This window comes from Pan paniscus, chromosome 1, assembly GCF_029289425.2.
Source record: "Pan paniscus chromosome 1, NHGRI_mPanPan1-v2.0_pri, whole genome shotgun sequence".
NCBI lineage: Eukaryota > Metazoa > Chordata > Mammalia > Primates > Hominidae > Pan > Pan paniscus.
Genome location: NC_073249.2, coordinates 216,354,734 through 216,374,878, shown reverse-complemented (window position 1 = coordinate 216,374,878; position 20,145 = coordinate 216,354,734). Strand labels below are relative to the sequence as shown.

At 51.1% G+C, this 20,145-nt stretch overlaps 1 protein-coding gene across 1 annotated transcript; it reads right to left on the bottom strand.

Annotated features, from left to right (window-relative positions):
- Positions 1 to 10,016: 10,016 nt before the first annotated feature.
- Positions 10,017 to 13,275, bottom strand: NPPB (natriuretic peptide B). Its single transcript, XM_008975586.7, has 3 exons — positions 11,255 to 13,275; positions 10,767 to 11,022; positions 10,017 to 10,224 (listed from the first exon to the last, which is right to left on the bottom strand). The coding sequence occupies exons 1-3, from the start codon at positions 11,384 to 11,386 to the stop codon at positions 10,208 to 10,210; spliced, it is 405 nt and encodes a 134-aa protein (XP_008973834.4). The 5' UTR covers positions 11,387 to 13,275; the 3' UTR covers positions 10,017 to 10,207.
- Between the last annotated feature and the right edge of the window lie 6,870 nt (positions 13,276 to 20,145).

Below are 20,145 nucleotides of genomic sequence, written 5' to 3'. Positions count from 1 at the left end.
GTGGATCACCTGAGGCCAGGAGTTTGAGACCAGCCCTACCAACATGGCAAACCTCTGTCTCTACTAAAAATATAAAAATTAGCTGGGTGTGGTGGCACGTGCCTGTAATCCCCGCTACTAGGGAGGCTGAGGTAAAAGAATTGCTTGACCTTGGGAGGCGGAGGTTGTAGTGAACCAAGATCGCGCCACTGCACTCTAGCCTGGGCAACAGAGTGGGACTCGGTCTCAAAAAATAAATAAATAAATGAATGAATAAAGTAGAAATCTTCCCTGCCTACCTTGCAGGATTGTTGTGGAGCCCAAGTGAGCTGAGAACGTGTCAACACATAACAAGTGTGCAGTGCTGAGTCCCTGCAAGATGGCCATCATAGTTGTCTTTATTGATTGCTTGTAGCATGCCTAGCACTGTGCTGAGAACTTTATGGAAATGATTTTATTTTGATCACCATCCCCAGGTGGTAGATAGCATTGTCCTTGCTTACAAGGGAACAGAACTGAGCCCGAGAGGCTATGCCACTTGCCCAAGGCCACTAGGTGCCTAAGTGGCGGAACCAGGACTGGATCCCCAGGTCTGACGCTGATGTCTGTATCCTAGCCTATTTCACGTAGAGAGCTGCCACCTTACCTCTTAGCTGCATTCCCCAATTAAACCCCCATTCCCCATCTTTCAGATGCCCCAAGGGAGCTCCTTCACCTTCCCCATGCCCCTGGGGCTGTAGCTTTTTTGTGCACTTACCAAGTCTGTGTGTGTTGGCTGCTCTCCTGATCTATTTCTACACCGAATGTGTTTTAATCCACTCCTTAGAAGCTCAGAAAATGTGTGTTGAGTGAACAGCTCTGTCCTGGCTGGCCAGATCTGTCCCCAGGTGTGCTGACCTCATGACTGACCAGGTGAACAGGACGTTGTGCAGCCATAAGGTTGGAAATCAGGGCAGCAAGTGACTAGAGGTCACAAGAGGTATCCAGAGTGATATTATTCTAAGATAAAAGGGACCCTCTTTGGCAAGCCTTGGGGGTTGTCTGTAGGTGGGGATCTAATATTTCATGGGGTGGTTAGAAGCAGCCTGTAGGAGTGAGAGAGAAGAAAAGTAACAGGCACAGAAAGCCAGGCCCACCTCCATCCCCACCTCTTCCACGGCTGAAAAATCAAAAGCCTTTTATTTCCTTATCACTGGAAAGAAGTCATTTTAGTCATACAACGGGCGGAGCACTGCAAACGGGTGGGAGAATCCAGAATCCGGGTGTTGCCAGATTCCAGCCCAGAGTTTGGCTTCACGATTCTCTGGGGGTATGCCTTGGGCTGCTGCAGGGAGCCCCAGAGTGTGCAGTGTCACCTGCGTGCAGAGCTGGCACGAAATCCCCAACACATTCGTGGCATGATTCTGCGGGACCCAGATGGTCTAAAGCAGAAGCCCCAGTTGGGAAAAATTGGTTCATATTTAGGGATGATCGTTGCTGACTTTGAAAATGATGTTTTGTTTCTTTGGTTTAATATGGAGGTCACTAAGGGCTGAATACTGGGGACAGTTTCCCTAGAAAACGAAGCCCAAGGCAAAAGGTCAGTCGCTAAAGTTTTGTGGGGGTTCCTATTCAAAGGAAGCAAGAGTGAGGGGGAGTGAGAGGCTGTTTTAGTTAACTACTGCTGGGTAACAAGTCACCCCAGACTGGGCGTGGTGACTCACGCCTGTCATTCCAACACTTTGGGAGGATCATTTGAACCCAGGAGTTCAAGACCACCCTGGGCAACATGGCAAAAACCCATTTGTACTAAAAATACAAAAAATTAGCTGGGTGCAGTGGTGCGTGCCTGTCATCCCAGCTACCCTGGACACTGAGGTGGGAGAATCACCACAGCCCAAGAAGTTGAGGCTGCGGTGAGCCATGACCAAGCCACTGCACTCCAGCCTGGGTGACAGAGTGAGAACCTGTCTCAAAAAGAACAAAAGCCAGGCATGGTGGCTCACGCCTGTAATACTAGCCCTTTGGGAGGCTGAGGCAGGAAGATCCCTTGAGCTCAGGAGTTCCAGACAAGACTGAGCAACATAAGGAACCCTGTTTTTAATAAATAAATAAACAAACAAAAAACAAAACAAAATAAAAACCAAGTCACCCCAAACCTTAGCAACTTCACACAACGCACATCTATTATCTCATCACCTCTGTGCTCTGTGGATCAGGGATCTGGCCCTGCTTGGCCTGGGGCCCCTGGGCAATGAAGGTGTTGGCTGCGGATGCAGTCATCTCAAGGCTTGGCTGGGGGAGGATAGGCTTTCAGGCTCACTCCTGCAGCTGTTGGCAGAAGCCACAGGTTCTCGCTTGCTGGTGGCTGGTGGAAACATCAGTTTCTTGCCACGTGGGTCTCTCCATGGAGACGCAACTGTCTTCTATTAGGTCAGGCGAGAAAGAGAAGTTACGGAAGAAGCCACAGTCTCTTTGTTACCTAATCTCAGAAGTGACATCCCATTCTTCATGTTGTACTGTTCTGTGTCCCTTAGAAGCGAGTCTCTGGGTCTCTACTCACACTCTAAGGGAGGGGGTTACAGAGGGTATGAAGACCAGGAGGTTGGGGATCTTTGGGGGCCTTCTGAAAGCACTGCCCACACAAATAGAGAAGGAAGGAAAGCAAATGTAAGGTGACACTGGCTGAGAGCAGTGGCTCATGCCTGTAATCCCAGCACTTTGGGAGGCTGAGGTGGGTGGATCACTTGAGGTCAGGAGTTCGAGACCAGCCTGACCAACATGGTGAAACCCCGTCTCTACTAAAAATGCAAAAATTAGCCAGGCATGGTGGTGTGCACCTGTAGTCCCAGCTACTCGGGAGGCTGAGGCAGGAGAATCATGAAGGGCAGGGCTCTGCAGGAAGGTTGACTTATTTGGGAGTGTCTTAGTTTAAGTTCTCTTGAACCGGAGACAGGGATTCCAGTATTAGTGGCTGATCTTGGAGACAAACCCAAGAAATGTCAGTGGAGAGTGGGGAAGTGATACAGAAAAAGTAGAAGTCAGTGACCACCTCTAGCAGTAGGTGCTTAATCCTCCTCCCACAGAGAACTCCAAACAGGTTCTCTGTTTGGAGAACAGAGACACATGCCACCTATGACTCAAGGGAGCTGGGTGTTTGTTTTATTTTATTTTATTTTATTTTTGAAACAGAGTCTTGCTCTGTCACCCAGGCTGGAGTGAAGTGGTAATTTCAGCCTTGACTTCCCGGCTCAGTGATCCTCCCATTTCAGCCTCCCGAGTAGCTGGGACTACAGATGTTCACCACCATACCCGGCTAATTTTTTTTCTTTTATTTTTAGTAGAGACGAGGTCTCTCTTTGTTGCCTAGGCCGGTCTCGAACATCTGAACTCAATTTATCCTCCCACCTCAGCCTCCCAAAGTGCTGGGATTACAAGTGTAAGCTGCTGCACCAGGCGTGAGCTGGGTCTTTAAATGCCAACTCCTGGCCAGGTGCAGTGGCTCACACCTGTAATCCCAGCACTTTGGGAGGCTAAGGTAGGAGGATTGCTTGAGGCCGTGAGTTCAAAATCAGCCTTGCAAACATAGTGAGACTCTCCATCTCTACAGAAAAAAAAAAATTATTTTAATTAGCCAGACATGGCGGCATACTCCTGTAATCCCAGCTACTTGGGAGGCTGACGTGGGAGGATCGCTGGAGCCCAAGAGTTTGAGGTTATATTGAGCTATGATCATGCCACTGCACTCCAGCCTTGGTGACAGAGCAAGACTCTGTCTCTATTTAAAAAAAAAAAAAGCCAGCTCCTGTCAGATGTTGGTTGAGCACTGCTCAGGTCAATGTCAATTCCCCAGCACTTCCTGCCGGCCCCAAGGAGCTGAGTGGGCTGCGGCCGCCAGAGAAAGTTCTTAGGCAGAAAAGTGCGGTGCTGCTGGATGAAAGGATTGATGTGTGCTGGAGATCAGGGGCTACGGGCCTCTGCCGTGCCCGAAACGGGACAGCTAGAGGCAGGAGGGTGGGAGCCAGTGTCCAAGGGCAGATACTGAGTTTGGTTCTAGAAACGCTCAAGGCAGCTGTATGGGGCAGGCTCCAGACCCCAAGGGAAAAATGGATCACTCGGTGGAATAAGACTGATTATTTAAGCTAAGGCAGTGGATGAAAAATCCTAGAGAGAGGCTGAGATCTACAACATGAACAAAGACAAATGGCCAAGTTCATGTCATGGTTTAGACCCAGCTCTGCAGGAAGAGAAATGCATTTTTTTTCCTTGCCACAAATCATTCTCAGAAAGGCCAAAGCAGGTGGGGCACGGTGGCTCATGCCTGTAATCCCAGCACTTTGGGAGGCCGAGGAGGGCGGATCACGAGGTCAGGAGATGGAGACCATTCTGGCTAACGCACTGAAACCCCGTCTCTACTAAAAATACAAAAAAATTAGCCGGGCGTGGTGGCGCACACCTGTAGTCCCAGCTACTCAGGAGGCTGAGGCAGGAGAATCGCTTGAACCTGGGAGGCAGAGGTCGCAGTGAGCCGAGATTGCACCACTGCTCTCCAGCCTGGGCAACAGAGTGAGACTCCATCTCAAAAACAAAACAAAACAAAACAAAACAAAACACAACAACGAAGGGTCAAATCAGCCATAAGAGGGAGGGAGAGGGGCTCAGTGTTCCTCGAGACTATCCCAGGTGCAAAATCACTGACATGAGATGAAGCTTTCAGGCCCAACGTGGTCCTGACTTCTGTGACTTCAACACTGGAGACCTGAAAAAACCAGTTCACTATTGAAGCTTCTTGCAGCTCTGAAGCCATGGACTAAATCTCCTCAGTCTGTTTTCACCAACATGTCTTTCTGGAAAGATTAAAATAACAAGAGTCCGGGTGTGGTGGCTCGCGCCTGTAATCCCAGCACTTTGGGAAGCCGAGGCAGGCAGATCATTTGAGGTCAGGAGTTCAAGACCAGCCTGGCCAACACAGTGAAACCCCGTCTCCACTAAAAATACAAAAAGATTAGCCAAGTGTGGTGGTACACGCCTCTAGTCCCAGCTACTCAGGAGGCTGAAGCAGGACAATTGCTTGAACCCGGGAGGCAGAGGTTGCAGGGAGCCGAGGTTGTGCCACTGCACTCCAGCCTGGGCAGCAGAGCAAGACTCTGTCTCAAAAAATAATTAATAAATAAAAAATAAAATAAGATAACAAGCGTAAGGCTGGGCACAGTGGCTCACACCTGTAATCCCAGCACTTTGGGAGGCCAAGGTGTGAGGATTGCTTGAGCCCAGGAGCTTGAAACCAGCCTGGGCAACCTGGTGAAACCCCATCTCTACAAAAAATTAAAAGGAAAAAAAATTAGCCAGGCGTGGTGCATGAGCCTGTGGTCCCAGCTACTTGGAAGACTGAGGTGGGAGGATTGCTTGAGCCTGAGAGGTTGAGGCTGCAGTGAGCTGTATTCATGCCACTGCACTCCAGCCTGAGCAACAGAGAACTCTGTCTCAAAAAAAAAAAAAAAAAAAGAGGATGAGAGGCTCGCACGCCTCCAGCCCGGCCCCGGCCCCCCGGGACGGAGAGCCGAGCAGCCCCGGCTCTGGGCTACGGACTATGGGCGAATAGCTCTGATCGCCCGGCGAAGCATGCCGCCTGCCTTGGCCTCCCAAAGTGCCGAGATTGCAGCCTCTGCCCGGCCGCCACCCCGTCTGGGAAGTGAGGAGCATCTCTGCCTGGCCGCCCATCATCTGGGACGTGAGGAGCCCCTCTGCCTGGCTACCCAGTCTGGAAAGTGAGGAGCGTCTCTGCCCGGCCGCCATCCCATCTAGGAAGTGAGGAGCGCCTCTTCCCGGCCACCATCCCATCTAGGAAGTGAGGAGCGTCTCTGCCCAGCCGCCCATCGTCTGAGATGTGGGGAGCGCCTCTGCCCCGCCGCCCCGTCTGGGAAGTGAGGAGCGCCTCTACCCGGCCGCGACCCCGTCTGGGAGGTGAGGAGCGTCTCTGCCCAGCCGCCCCGTCTGAGAAGTGAGGAGACCCTCCGCCTGGCAACCACCCCATATGAGAAGTGAGGAGCCCCTCCGCCCGGCAGCCACCCCGTCTGGGAAGTGAGGAGCGTCTCTGCCCGGCAGCCACCCCATCCAGGAGGGAGGTGGGGGAGTCAGCCCCCCGCCCGGCCAGTCGCCCTGTCCGGGAGGGAGGTGGGGGGGGTCAGCCCCCCACCCGGCCAGCCGCCCCGTCCGGGAGGTGAGGGGCGCCTCTGCCCGGCCGCCCCTACTGGGAAGTGAGGAGCCCCTCTGCCTGGCCAGCCGCCCCGTCTGGGAGGGAGGTGGGGGGGTCAGCCCCCCACCCGGCCAGCCGCCCCGTCCGGGAGATGAGGGGCGCCTCTGCCCGGCCGCCCCTACTGGGAAGTGAGGAGCCCCTCTGCCTGGCCAGCCGCCCCGTCTGGGAGGGAGGTGGGGGGGTCAGCCCCCCGCCCGGCCAGCCGCCCGGTCCGGGAGATGAGGGGCGCCTCTGCCCGGCCGCCCCTACTGGGAAGTGAGGAGCCTCTCTGCCCGGCCACCGCCCCGTCTGGGAGGTGTACCCGGCAGCTCACTGGGAATGGGCCATGATGACTATGGCGGTTTTGCGGAAGAGAAGCGGGGGAAAGGCGGGGAAGGGATTGAGAGATCGGTTGGTTGCCATGTCTGTGTAGAGGGAGGTAGACACGGGAGACTTTTCATTTTGTTCTGTACTAGGAAAAATTCTTCTGCCTTGTGATCCTGTTGATTGGTGACCTTACCCCCAACTCTGTGCTCTCTGAAACATGTGCTGTGTCCACTCAGGGTTAAATGGATTAAGGGTGGTGCAAGATGTGCTTTGTTAAACAGATGCTTGAAGGCAGCATGCTCGTTAAGAGTCATCACCACTCCCTAATCTCAAGTACCCAGGGACACAAACACTACGGAAGGCCGCAGGGTCCTCTGCATAGGAAAACCAGAGACCTTTGTTCACTTGTTTATCTGCTGACCCTCCCTCCACTATTGTCCTATGACCCTGCCAAATCCCCCTCTGTGAGAAACACCCAAGAATGATCAATACAAATAAATAAATTTTAAAAAAAAAAGAAAAAAAAAAAAAAAGATAGAAAGAAAGAAAAAAAAGTGTCTATGGAGATAAATCATTTGGCAGCTTCTTTGGGAGACAAGGTTGGTAACGGGGAGTCAGGGAGGTTAAGGCCATGGCTACAGCTACGTGGGGAATGGTTAGGGAGGGCTGGTTTTAAGGGCATCTACATGCGGTGTGTGTACCACAAAGCTGCCTGCAAACACCAACTACGTGGACAGCTTCATGAGATGTCACTCACTGGGTACAGCAGGCGGCCCACTACCACTACCCAGCTCCAACTGTCACATTTGACTCCTTCGCAGGTCACTTTGGGGTCCTCTTTCCTTGCTTAGGGAAAGGACTCAAGTAACAGGATGTATGGTGTGTACAGCCTCCACCATCTGAGCCCCATTTATGGATGAGCCAGACTCATCTGCAGGAATTTGAAAGTGCCGGCTGGGTTTGGGGAGTATTTTGGGAGGGGTGTGTCCTCATCACCTGAGCAGAGGGGAAAGGCCACCAGCAGGCAGTGGCCCCAGATGTTGAACTGAGTGATGCCACCAGGAGGGGGACCTCCATCCCACCCACAAGCCTAATTCACTGGCTTCGCAAAAGCTGGGTGGGACAGTGGTTAGGGGTACGGGTCCTCGAATCTTGGCTCTGCCACTTGCTAACTACATGACATTGACAAGTTATATATCTCTGTGCCTTGGTTTCCCCATCTGTAAAAAGAGGGATGTAAGAGTTTTAACTCCAGGCCAGGCGCAGTGGCTCAAGCCTGTAATCCCAGCACTTTGGGAGGCCAAGGCGGGTGGATCACTTGAGGCCAGGAGTTCGAGACCAGCCTGGCCAACATGATGAAACCCCATCTCTACAAAAAATACAAAAATTAGCTGAGGGTGGTGGTGCATGCCTGTACTCCCAGCTACTCAGGAGGTTGAGGCGAGAGAATCGCTTGAACCCGGGAGTCAGAGGTTGCAGTGAGCCGAGATTGCACCACTGCACTTCAACCTGGATGACAGAGTGAGACCTGTCTCAAAAAAAAAAAAAAAAAAGAAATTTAACTCCTTCATTGTTGTGAGGTCTATATGACTGTGCCTGGTACATGAATGAGGCCTTTATGAATATTAACTATGCTAATTACTCATTGCTCTCCCCAGTTCGGAAACATTAGACATGATGACTCACAGTTGGTGGAAAAATAAGCTGCCCCTAAAACCTCTTTTTTATTTCTTTTATTCTCTTTTTTTGTTCGTTTGTTTTTTGAGACGGGGTCTCCCTCTGTCACCCAAGCTGGAGTACAGTGGCACAATCACAGCTCACTGCAGCCTCCCCCCTTCCAGGCTTAAGCAATCCTCCCACCTCAGCCTCCTGAGTAGCTGGGACCACAGGCATGCACCACTACACCCAGATAATTTTTTTCATTTTCATTTCTTGAAGATATGGGGGTCCCATTATGTTGCCCAGGTTGGTCTTGAACTCCTGGGCTCAAGCCGTCCTTCTGCCTCGGCCTTTCAAAGTGCTGGGATTACAGTGTGAGCCACCGTCCCTGGCCTAAAACCTCATTTTTGAACAATTTTTTTTTTTGAGATTATGGAGTTTCACTCTTGTTACCCAGGCTGGAGTGCAGTGGTGCAATCTTAGCTCACTGCAACCTCCACCTCTCAGATTCAAGCGATTCTCCTGCCTCAGCCTCCTGAATAGCTGGAATTATAGGCACACACCACCATGCCTGGCTAATTTTTGTATTTTTAGTAGAGAGGGGGTTTCACCATGTTGGCCAGGCTGGTCTCGAACTCCTGACCTCAGGTGATCCTCTGGCCTCGGCCTCCCAAAGTGCTGGGATTACAGGCGTGAGCCACCGCACCCAGTCTAAACAATCTTAATTGATGTCATTAGATATCCATAAATCCTCAGATGCACACTGGGTGAAAATGAAAAATAACACAAAGTTCCACCCTCTGGGTCCCTCTCATTCAAAGAAACATCTGATGAGAACATCAGAAAAGACTTAAGAATGAAGTTCAAGGGCAGGAGTGTGGGGCTCAAGAGTCAGAGAGCACAGGCTCAAAAGTCACCTGGATCTCCGCTCAGTTCCCAGCACCAGCGCTTAGTCGCTGTGTGCTCTTGGATAGGACGCTTGGTTTTCCAGGGTCTCAGTTTTCCCGGGTCTCAGTTTTCCCATTTGGAAAATGGACATAATAATAGTGGACCTCATGGTGCCTTACCCCTCAGCTGAGCTGGAATTATAAATGGCATTGTGAGAAAGCGAATGACATGAGGCCCTTCCCAGGAATCTGAAAGGAGAGGAACTCAGCACTGCGGAGGCCTGGATTGCAGGGTGTGTGGGAAGGGGACCCATAGGAGAGACAGCCTCCCCACTGGTTAAGGCAAAGAGAAGAGATGATGCAGCCCCAGGGGAGGGGCACCCTGGAAAGCTGGGCTGATTGCCAGACCCCTCTCACTTTGTGGGTTGGAGTTTTGAAGGCTCCTTTGCAGGATGACCCCAGGAATTGGAGTTTCAAAGCTGATATTTGGGGCAGGATGGAGGGCTCACCCCGGTATGGGAATGTAGATGAGCCACACCCACACACACTACCGCCAATCGCTGACATTTTAGCTGAGACCTGAAAGCAATAATCCCCAGGGAGAGTGCTTTAATGGTGGAATTCCAGGCAGAGCAAGGACGAGTGGAGAAAACGGCTGGATACGTGCCCTCAGGTTGCACACGTACTTCAGGGCCATTCCACACCTAGGAAGAAACTGCCCTGCTTTGAAAAGCAGTTTCTCCCAAGTGCCTCAAGTGCTTGAGATATTTAATAACATTTCAGAGCATTAAAAACTCTGAAAGAAAAGAAAGCCTGCTACCTCTGAGGCCACATCCTCATCCCACCATGAAGATGCCTTGAGATCACAGGGCTTTGTGGTTTTAGTTGGGTTGGTTTCTTTGAAATGAGGGATTATTTTTAATGCGCCAAGACAAATCAGTTTCAAAAGATAAAGCTTATAATGTTGACTTTATTTCACCGTGGAAATTTTGTGCTCAAAGGTAAGAAACCATCTTATATAAAACAATCAAATAAATACATAAAAACATTAAAAAAATGAGTCACTTCAAAGGCGGCCACAGGGTTGAGGAAAAAGCCCCTTGTGGAATCAGAAGCAGGTGTCTGCAGCCAGGACTTCCTCTTAATGCCGCCTCAGCACTGTCAGGGAAAGAGAGAGGGTGATGATGGTTAGGGTGGGAGATGGAGGCAGGGGCTGAGCTTCCCTCATCGTGTGCCACCCACCACCCTGTTAGTCATCAGACGTTTGAGGCTTAATGCAACTCTCTGAGCCTCAGTTTCCTCATCTGTAAATTGGGGATTATCATTGCTCTGGTGATCCTGCTCTCTGCCTTTGAGACTATAGACAGTTTAGAGGAAACCAGGAGGAAATGTTTGGTTCTCTTTCTGCACCACTAGGGGGCTGCCAAATGATAAACAGACCCCCAAAGGAGATTCTGCCCCTTTGATAAGAGGTAGGAGGTAGTGAGAAGGTATTGTGGGCATGGTAATGAAAGAAGCCCACATTTACTAATTCCACAAAGGCACCCCTTGGCCCTGAAGGCTGTTAACAAGAAGAAGTGATGTCCAGGTGACCTTTTCTCAAAGAGTGTGGTTCCCAGAGACAACAAACCCCAAAGTGACTCTAACAGTGTCACACACTGGAATGGGGGAAGGCGGCCGGGGTGGCAGGGGGTGCTCACCTTTGCAGCCCAGGCCACTGGAGGAGCTGATCCGGTCCATCTTCCTCCCAAAGCAGCCAGACCCTTGCACCATCTTGGGGCTTCGTGGTGCCCGCAGGGTGTAGAGGACCATTTTGCGGTGCCCACGGATGCCCTCGGTGGCTACCTCCTGGGCCTTCCAGACACCTGTGGGACGGGGGCTCTCCTGGAGGGGCTCCAGGGATGTCTGCTCCACCTGCAGCTCCGACAGTTTGCCCTGCAAATGGTTGCGCTGCTCCTGCAATGGATGGGGGAGTCCAAGCCTCAGGGACCCACCCCTGGGCTCACCAGCCCTTCATGGCACCCAAGTGAACCGACTGCCTTGGGTACAGGGTCAGGGCACCCAGTCTCTCCATTTTCTGATTCCTTTATCACTAATTCCAAAGGAAAGATGAGGGCCTCTTAGGACAGCAGGTGAGGACCCTTTCATTGCTGCTGTCCAATCCCCCTGAGCTGCCCTCCGCTCTCACCTGTAACCCGGACGTTTCCAAGTCCGAGGCTGAACCGGGGCTGCCCAGCGGGTGGGAACGAGCTCCCAGGAAAGCCAGGTGCAAGAAGAGCAGGAGCAGGAGCGCCCGGGAAGGTGCTGTCTGGGGATCCATGTCTCTGGAGGGACTGCGGAGGCTGCTGCTGCTGCTTCTGCTGCTGCTGCTGCTTCTGCTGCTGCTGCTGCGATGCGTCCGGGTTTGCTTCCCACCTGCCCTCAGCCTGCGGGGTGCTCCTCCTGGCTCCTCGGGACACCGTGGCCTTTTATCCTGGAGCTGAGTGTCGGGCCTGCCCTGCCATGCAGGGTTATCTCTGATTTATCAGCCACATTCCGGGCCTCTGAGATCAGGGCCCGGGAATGAGCCCCTCCGCGCCTGCGACGTGGGAGGTGGAGACCGGGCAAAGCCGACCTTGTATAGCAATGGGCCGGGTCGGGCCGGGGTCAGGAACGCGCTGGAGACACAGACAAGTCCCCGTCTCCCGCTTCTTCCTTTCCTGCAAATGTCCGGGTGTCCTAGGTTGGCGCTTTCTTCCTGCCTCCCCACCCCACCGTTGCTGGAAAAGGCAGGGAGAACCCCGGCTTTCCGAGGCCCGACGTGAGCGCGGGGAGCACGAGGTGACTCACAGCGAAAACAGCCCCGGCCAAGACCCCGCCACCCGCGGCGCCTCTCCCCTCCCCGCGCGAGTTCCCTGGCCCGCACGTAGCGCAGCACCTGCTCGCCGCTGTGCACCCTGCCTGCCTGCGGGTCCTCGGGGGCGCCCTAGCCGCTGTCCGTGGTGCTGATCACCCGGAGGGAACTTGGAGCAAACTCTCAAGAGCTGCTCTCTTCAACGGGATTTTCAGGCCAGAAAGACCTGCGTGGAGCAAGGACAAGAGACCTCCGAGACCTTTCCCTATGCTCTCACAACCCGCCATCCTATAGCCCTTACAGCAACGGGATGCTGATTCCCCAGTGGCAATTCATTAAAAGCCTGGGTATGACCAGGAACTCCTGGAATGCTGACCCTTCTTTCACTCCTTAAAGGGAAGAGCAGATTTCGCTGGAACTTTGAGAGATAGGGTCCAGTGATGACGAAGTCACCCAAGAATGCCTTATATGTGTGTCCTCCAGGTGTCAACACCTCCTCTCCCCCACCAAGCCAACACAGGATGGAAAACAAAAGGATAGGCTGGGCGTGGTGGTTCACGCCTGTAATCCCAGCACTTTGGGAGGCTGAGGCGGGCGGATCACGAGGTCAGGAGATCGAGACCACGGTGAAACCCCGTCTCTACTAAAATTACCAAAAATTAGCTGGGCATGGTGGCAGGCGCCTGTAGTCCCAGCTACTCGGGAGGCTGAGGAAGGAGAATCACTTGAACCCAGGAGATGGAGGTTGCAGTGAGCTGAGAACATGCCACTGCACTCCAGCCTGGGTGACAGAGAGAGAAAAAAGAAAGAAAGAAAGAAAGAAAGAAAGAAAGAAAGAAAGAAAGAAAGAAAACAAAAGGATGGCTGGAATGATGGTTATCTATTTGCTGGGATACCAGAGATATGGGGAGTTCCCCTCTCCCAGTGCCTCCTTCATCTGACCACCCATGATCTAATTCTCATTAGCAGGTGGCCTGGTCCTCCTGTCTGTGGTTAGAAGTGAGGCTTTGAAGAGAAATGCCCCTGGGAAGAGTCATAGCAGCTTAAATAACCCCCTAAAGCATATATGACTGATGTCACTCCCCTTCCAGAGAATTGGTGTCAACAAGCAGCAGGCTGGAGGAGTGGAGCTGTCTATGAGGGGAGAAGAGTTACAGCAGAGAAGGGCAGCAATAAGAAACTGGGACCTCTAAGCAGATCTTGCCTAAAAAATAGCATCTGCCCCTGAGGTGAGAAAAGCACGGTTATTATTCCTCACTTCAGAGGAGGAAATGGTGTTCATGAATTAATCTACTTTCCAAAAGTCACACAATTGACACATGATAAAGCCTGGATTCTAACCAGTCTGATTAGTCTAACCAGGCAGTCTGATTCCAGACCTGAAGCTCATAATCACTGCCAGGGTGATCACAAGGTGTTTCTACAAAAAGCAAGCTTAGGTGAATACCCTGTCATCTATGAAGGCTCTGGGAGCTGTGCTGTGGGGGATGTGCAAGTCTAGTGGTGACTGTGTGTGCAGGAGAAAGAATGGGAAGTGGCTCAGATGAGCATTTTGCAGATGAAATATAAATGGAGGTGGGTGGGTAAGGGCTGTGTAAAGACACCAGTGCTGGAAATGTTCTGGGGGGCTGGGGTAGTTTTGTGTGTGTGTGTGTGTGTGTGCACATGAGCATGCCACAGTAAGAGTATCAAAAGGCTAAGAGGAAGTTAAAGAGGTAAGAAAATTCAGCCAAGTGCAGAGGGGAGTCAGTGGGTGAGAGGCTGCTGAGGGTGCTGAGAGCCCCTCATGGTGGGTACCATGAGATAAAGGGTTCAGAGCAAGGCAGGATTCATCAACCAGCACCATCAAAAACTGACTCTGCATCTCACCAGAGCCTCACTTTGCTCTTTGGCAAAATGGACAGTCCTTGCAAGGACTAAAAGGAAAAAAAATGATGTCTGCAAAAGCCCGTGGCACTGTATAAAGGGCCAAATAATTAGTAGTACAAGAGAGTTGGTCTTTACACTGAAGGAGATTGTGATCTCACTGGGGAGACAAAGTGACCCCAAGTGAGACAATTAAGTGTCTAAGTGTCATACACTCTGACAGAGTTTCTATCTGTCCCCAGTGGAGGGGACTGTGGGAGAAGACTTGAGGAAGACACAGAACTAGACACATCCTCCAAGGCCTGCTGTCCAGGGAGGAGGATATGTTGTCAACCAACTCTCACACCAGATCAGCCCCATCAACATTTATCAAGGGCCTGTCATATGCTATGTGCTTTCCAAGTCTATTTAATGAAGCTAATCATAACACCTCTGTTGGAGCATTAATGTACAAGGATTAAATTTGATGATGTCTGTGGTAGGCTGAATAATAGTCCCCAAAAGATGTCCATATCCTAATCCCCAGAATCTGTGAATATACTACTTTACATGGTAAAAAGGACTTTGCAGGTGTGGTTAAGTTAAGGACCTCAAGGTCGAGAGATTCTCCTGGATTATTCAGGAAGGCTCAATGTCATCACAAGGGTCCTTATAAGAGGGAAGCCAGAGGATCAAAGTCAGAGGGACAAAATGTAAGGATGGCAACAGGTCAGAGAGGAGAGAAGAGACTACACTGCTGGCTTTGAAGATAGAGGAAGGGGCCATGAGCCAAGGAATGTAATCAGCTTCTAGAAGTTGGAAAGGGCAAAGAAATGGATTTTTCCCTAGAGCTTCCAGAAGGAATATGGGCCTGCCAATACCTTAGTTTTAGCCCAGTGAAACAGATTTCAGACTTCTGATGTCTGGAACTGTAAGAAAATAAAATCATGTTCTTTTAAGCCAACAAGCTTGTGAGACTTTGTTTCAGCAGCAATGGGAAATTAATAGAGTATATGTCAAATGCCAAGCATAGTATCTCTCCCATAGTAAGCCCTCAGCAAAGGTTGTTGTGGTAGAAGTATTGGTTCCCCACCACCATCCAACTCTAAGTGCTTAATCTGGCCACAGAGAAAGAAATAAGACGCTTAAGTCATTCAACAAACTTTCACCGAGACCCTGGGGTCACAGTAGCCCAGAGCCAAGACTGAAATCACAGTCTGGACTCAATTTCACATCAACTTCTTGCTACCTCTGTGTGTTGGGCAAGTTGCTTCCTCTCTCTCCTTGTTTTCTCATGGCTACCTCATAGGGTTGTTGTGAGCATAAAATGAGACTGTGCAGGTGAAAATCTAATATTTCTGCTGGAAGGTGGGGATACATAATGGACAAGAAAGTCCCTGCCATTGAGAAGCTTACAGTGCAGGAGGAAAGATGGGCACAATCACAGGCTCCCCAGGCTGCCACAGTGAGTGACAGATACAGTGGCAGCGAGTCCTGGATGCTCTGTGAGCACAGCAGGAGTGCGCAGTCGAGAAGGGAGTTTGTTGGAGAAGGTGGGGCTGGGCTAAGGCTTTGAAGGATAAGAATGAGTTAGCCACAAGAAGGAAGATGGAAGATGGGGCGGGCACTCTGGGCAGAGCAGATGCACAATCAGAGGCTAGAAGGGCTGGTTAATGGATCAGGTACCACCCCTATGCTCTCTGCAGAAGGAAGAAGCTGTGCAGAATACAAGGTTTGACTAGTCAGAGAGCAGGACTCCAGCTGCAAGATTTTTCTGTAGCTTCCCTCTGGCCTCAATCTCCAGTCTAGTCCTGGGCAGCCAAAGTGGATGGTATGAGAGCACTGGGCACCTGGGGGAAGCAAAGGAGGAAACAGAGGAGCACTGACCCAGGAGGCAGGAGGCAGGCTCGTCTCTGCCCGTGGCTGACTCACAGTGTGGCTCTGTTCCAGGGATTCTTTTTTTTTTTTTTTTTTTAATTTTTTTGAGATGCAGTCTTCCTCTGTCACCCAGGCTGGAATGCAGTGGTGCGATCTCAGCTCACTGCAACCTCCGCCTCCTGGGTTCAAGCAATTCTCCTGTCTCAGCCTCCCGAATAGCTGGGACTACAGGCACGTGCCACCACACCCAACTAATTTTTTATTTTTAGTAGAGATGGGGTTTCACCGTGTTGGCCAGGCTGGTCTCGAACTCCTGACCTCAGGTGATCCACCTGCCTCTGCCTCCCAAATTGCTGGGATTACAGATGTGAGTCACCGCGCCCGGCCTGTTCCGAGGATTCTGCTCGGTTTGCTTCTCTGTTCTAGGATGGTTTCCCTTTGTGTAGAGTGAAAGGATTAGACTAAGGTTTCTGCCAGGCACAAAAGCCCTAGCTGTAATAAGTCAACTCACCCTATATGTATACTATACACATTTTTTTTTGGAGACAGAGTCTCACTCTGTCACCCAGGCTGGAGTGCAGTGGGGCTACCTTGGCTCACTGCAGCCTTGACTCCCCCAGGCTAAAGCGATTCTCCTGCCTCAGCCCCCTGAGTAGCTGAGACTACAGGCATGCACCACCACACCTGGCTAACTTTTAGAAATTTTTCATATTTTTTGTAGAGACAGGGTTTCGCCATGTTGCCTGGGCTGGTCTTGAATTCCTAAGCTCAAGAGATCCTCCTGCCTTGGCCTCCCAAAGTGCTGTGATTACTGCTGTGAGCCACCACGCCTGGCCAGCTTACCCCATTTTATAGGTGAGTTTGCTAGCTCCCACTTCCCCAGTAGTGCCTCTGTCTTCTGTGACCCTTAGACTTCCTCCAAAAGCCAGAAACCACCTGCATAGGGCCATCAGGCCCTTCACAGCTGTGGCAGACATGCAGGTGTGCACACAAGTGTGTGTGTGTGTGTGTGTGTTAGGGGGTGCTTTGGAAACCAGCATGGGTCTGTAGACCTTCTCTGCTCTTGAAGTAAATCTCTAGACATGGTTAACAGAGGGAGGGCTGTGCTTGGCAGCTTGAAAGAAAATAATTACTAATTCCCACCACTCAGTCTGGTGTGGTGGTGCACACCTGTAATCCCAGCACTTTGGAAGGCCCAGGTGGGAGGATTGCTTGAACCCAGAAGTTGAAGGCCAGCCTGGGCAACATCATGAGACCCTGCCTCTACAAAAAAAAAAAAAAAGAAAGAAAGAAATTAATTAAATAAAATAAAAAATAGCCGGGTATGGTGGTGTCACCTATAGTCCTAGCTACCTGGAAGGCTGAAACGGGAGGATCACCTGAGCCCAGGAGCCCAGGATCACCCCACTACACTCCAGCCTGGGCGACAGAGTGAGACCTTGTCTTCAACAATAACAACAATAACAACAACAAAACCAAAAACTTCCAACCCTCCATGTCCAGCCTCACCAGCAATTTCTGAGCATAGAAATTACTGTGTGTTGCCAGGTAATATTCTCTCTCTCTCTCTCTGTCTCCCCCGCCCCCACTTCCTCCCTCCCTCCCTCCCCTTGCTTAGGAACAAGGGACTCTGAAAGGGTCACCTTATCCTTCCTACCACCTCCAGAAAGAACTGTGCTGCACCCATATTTTCCCCATCGCTGGCATTCTGGTGACAGCATTCAAGTCCCTGGATCCAGCAATGCCTGATGTCAATCTACTTTGGACTTTGCAGTTATGTGAGCCAATAAACCTGCCCCTTCGACCTCTTTTTCCCCAAAGCAACTTAAGTTAGATTTCTGTCACTTCCATTCTAAAGATTCTTAACTGACAGTCTCCAAAAGAAACTGCCTGCCTTTTTCTTAGAAATGTTTGAAAACAAGATATTTCAGCCCTCGATAACAGCCGGAGTCTCAGAGTCTTTGCAGACAAATGTCCTGAACATTGTCTGATTTAACTCTCTCCTTTTGTAATGCGAGTTAGTCCCCTTTGGTCAGACAAAAAGCAGAAAATGTGTTCAACAACCTTAAGGACCTGGAGAGAAAAATCAGAAGCCTGGCTTTCTTCACGTCTCTCAACAGCAGGGGCATGGCTCAGCAGGTGTGAGGCTGCCGGAGAAAGGATGAGAGGTCTGTCCCAGAATCTCACCCTATCACCCAGGCTGGAGTGCAGTGGTGCAATCTCGGCTCACTGCAACAAACCTCCACCTCCAGGGTTCAACAGAGTCTCATCCTCAGCCTCCTGAGTAGCTGGGATTACAGGCATGTGCCACCACACCCAGCTAATTTTTGTATTTTTAGTAGAGACAGGGTTTTGCCATATTGGCGAGGCTGGTCTCAAACTCCCGGCCTCAAGTGATCCGCCTGCCTCAGCCTCCCAAAGTGCTGGGATTACAGGTGTGAGCCACTGCACCCAGCTGAAAGCGTGGTCTTAAAATGAATGATGATGATGGGGAGTATTGGAGGAAAGGGGTCGGGGCATCTTCTTCCTGGTTAGTTTCTACAGGATCCATAATTTCCTCCTGTAGTTGTTTGCCAGGGCTGCAGTAACAAAGTACCACAGACAGGGGGCTTGAACAACAGATGTGTACTGTCTATCAGTTCTGGGGACTGGGAGTCCAAGATCAAGGTGTGGGTGGGGCTGGTTCTCCTGAGGCCTCTTTCTTTGGCTGCAGATGCCATCTCTTCCTGTGTCCTCCCGTGGTCTCCCTCTGTACATATCTGTGTCCTAACCTCCTCTTTTTTTTTTTTTTTTTTTTTCTGGATACAGAGTTTCACTCTTGTCGCCCAGGCTGGAGTGCAATGGCGCAATCTCGGCTCACTGCAACCTTCACCTCCCGGGTTCAAGCGATTCTCCTGCCTCAGCCTCCCGAGTAGCTGAGATCACAGGCGTGCACCACTACGCCCGGCTAATTTTTGTATTTTTAGTAGGGATAGGGTTTCTCCATGTTGGTCAGGCTGGTCTCAAACTCCCGACCTCAGGTGATCCACCCACCTCGGCCTCCCAAAGTGCTGGGATTACAGGCACGAGCCACTGTGCCTGGCCTCCTCTTCTTATAAGAACACCAGTCATATTGGATTAGGGCCCACCCTAATGACCACATTTCAAAGTATAGGTTGGTGCAAAAGTCATTGTGGTTTTGGCCATGAAATGTAATGGCAAACTGCAATGATTTTTGAACCAACCTGATAATTACCCCTTTAAAGGCCCTGTCTTCAAATATAGTCACATTCTGAGATACTGAGGTTAACTTTTTTTGAGATAGGATCTCACTCTGTTGCCCAGGCCGGAGGACAGTGGTGCAATCATGGTCCACTGCAGCCTTGACCTCCCAGGCTCAAGCAATCCTTCCACCTCAGCCTCCTGAGCCGCTGGACTACAGGCACACACCACCACGTCCAGCCAATTTTTAGATTTTTTGTAGAGACAGGGTCTCCCTATGTTGCCCAGGCTGGTCTCGAACTCCTGGGCTCAATCGTTCTTCTTGCCTCTGCCTCACAAAGTGCTAGAATTACAGGCGTGAGACACCACACCCAGCCAGATTTCAACATACGAATTTGGGGGGACACAGTTCAGTTCGGTTCATTACACCCCCTTACTCCCTCATTTCTGTTCATTGCCACATCTCCAAGGGCCACCACCACTCTCTATTGTTCTGATGATTTTCAATGTCCAACAAACCGCCCCAAACTTAGTGGCTTAAAAGAACAATCACTTGATTGTATCTCGTGGTCCTAGGGGTGGATGAGGCTCAGCTGCATGACTGTCACTTGGGGTCTTTCATGTGGTTGTTCAGATGGCGGCTGAGTCAGGAGTCACCTGAAGATTTCATCCATGCCTCTTACCTGGGCTGCAATGGCGAGGACAGCTGGAGGCTGGTCCATCGTGTCTGTCTCCATGCAGCCTCCTTGTGTGGCCAGCCTGAATTCCTCAGTGGTGATGGCCTTCCCCACAGCAAGTGGTCCAAAGTGGAAGCTGCCAGTCCTCTTCTAGGAACTGGCCCGGTGTCTCCTTCATCATTTTCTATTGGTTAAAACAGTCACAGGTGGCCAGACGCGGTGGCTCATGCCTGTCATCCCAGCACTTTGGGAGGCTGAGATGGCCAGATCACCTGAGGTCGGGAGTTCAAGACCAGCCTGAACAACATAGAGAAACCCCATCTCTACTAAAAATACAAAATTAGCTGGGCGTGGTGGTGCATGACTGTAATCCCAGCTACTTGGGAGGCTGAAGCAGGAGAATCGCTTGAACCTGGGAGGCGGAGGTTGTGATGAGCCAAGATCGCACCATTGCACTCCAGCCTGGGCAACAAGAGCAAAACTCCATCTCAAAAAAACCAAACCAAACCAAAAAAAAAAAAAACAGTCCCGGGGGCCGGGCACCATGGCTCATACCTATAGTCCCAGCATTTTGGGAAACCAAGGCAGGAGGATTGCTTGAGCCCAGGAGTTTGAGATCACCCTGGCCAGCATAGCCAGACACGA